The sequence below is a fragment of the Buceros rhinoceros genome, unplaced genomic scaffold, assembly GCF_000710305.1.
Source record: "Buceros rhinoceros silvestris isolate BGI_N320 unplaced genomic scaffold, ASM71030v1 scaffold18020, whole genome shotgun sequence".
Classification (NCBI taxonomy): Eukaryota; Metazoa; Chordata; class Aves; order Bucerotiformes; family Bucerotidae; genus Buceros; species Buceros rhinoceros.
Genome location: NW_010389209.1, coordinates 951 through 2251, shown reverse-complemented (window position 1 = coordinate 2251; position 1301 = coordinate 951). Strand labels below are relative to the sequence as shown.

At 59.0% G+C, this 1301-nt stretch overlaps 1 protein-coding gene across 1 annotated transcript in view; it reads right to left on the bottom strand.

Moving 5' to 3' along the window:
• The window catches only part of TALDO1 (transaldolase 1), a gene marked incomplete at its 5' end in the record, with an annotated part of 4681 nt that extends 4342 nt beyond the window's left edge, over positions 1–339 (bottom strand). The window contains one exon of the mRNA XM_010133508.1: positions 216–339. Within this exon, the coding sequence (XP_010131810.1) occupies positions 216–339 (124 nt within the window). The remainder of the gene's footprint in view (positions 1–215) is intronic.
• Positions 340–1301: the final 962 nt, after the last annotated feature.

Here is a 1301-nt window from a genome sequence, read left to right as displayed (position 1 = left end):
TGTCACCTCGATAGAGCCTCCCTGGGCAGTCAGGAGAGGCCACATTTCGATGGGGAAAGGGTCACGCGCTTCGAAGCGCAGCAGAAACCTGCCAAAGAGGTTCTTGTTGGGGCAGGGCACAAACCCACGCGTACAGGAGGAGAAGTAGTAGTTCCAAACACCACTTGCTGAAATAAGGCATCTTAAGTACAGCGAGGAATCCCCTCGTTACTCACCCGCCAAGCTTTTTGCCATAGGCCACAGCATTGTCCACCAGTTCCTGGTAAGCCGGCATCTGGGCAGCAGCCAGGATCAGAGACGGGTTTGTGGTGGCATCCAGGGGCTTGTACTCGTCAATCGCTGCAGAAAGAAGACCGGCCCGTTTGACACTCCTGGCCCCAGAGCAAGGAGAAGAAATCTGGTCGAACCTGCGAGCAGGTGAACGCCGACGGCCGGGGGGCAGAAGCGAAGCGCTGGCGAGAGCGGAGCAGTGTGCAGAGCAAAGCTCCTCTTCTCCATTGCCCTGGAGCCCTGCTGCAGACCAAACTGCCACAGACCGTTCCCCAGCGTCGTTGCTGTAATTCCTCGTCCTGCCAGGCTCCTTCCTCAGGAGACAGGCGAACCTTGGGCTCACCCCGCACCGTGCAGGTAGCAGCGGGTGTTCCCCGGGCGGGCTGTGACCGTGTGCGGGCTGGCCCCAAGCACGGCCTGACTCAGCGGACAGGGAGGGCCTCAGCAGCAGGCGGTCAAACACAGCTACACCTCAAAAATAACCAAATACTCATAACCAGCTCCTCTGCCACAGCCCAGGGATGAAAACCTGAGTTAGAAAGTGCAACTTTTTTGATCACAGAAGAAAATAAGTAGTTTTTCAGTCGCCCCCTCCCAGGTGGCAATCGCAACCCTGGGGCAAGCCCACTCCATATGGACGGGTCCTTCCAAACCCTTCGGTTCACAGGGATACAGCTTGAAGGAAAGAGCACACCATGGCAACGCGGTCCTGGAGCACCCGCCCGGTGCGGAGACGCCTGCTCTGACAGGGTTCATCGCATCTGACGGGTCTCTGGCGACACGCACAGCAGAATGTCACGGAGCCTGCTGCCGTTTTCCTCGCCCAGCCTCCCTTTAGCCACCCCCACCGTCTGCGGTGCTTAAGGAGCCGTTAAACTAGCACTGCACTGAGAGGTTTATCTGTAACCCAAACTGGGAACCAGTGCCAGCAACAGCTGGGAACCAGTGCCAGCAGCAACAGCCCCTTACCCAGCGTCGGTGCTCAGCGTGGGCAGCGAGGGAGCCTGGTGCGGGCTGGAAGAGGCCGGGAC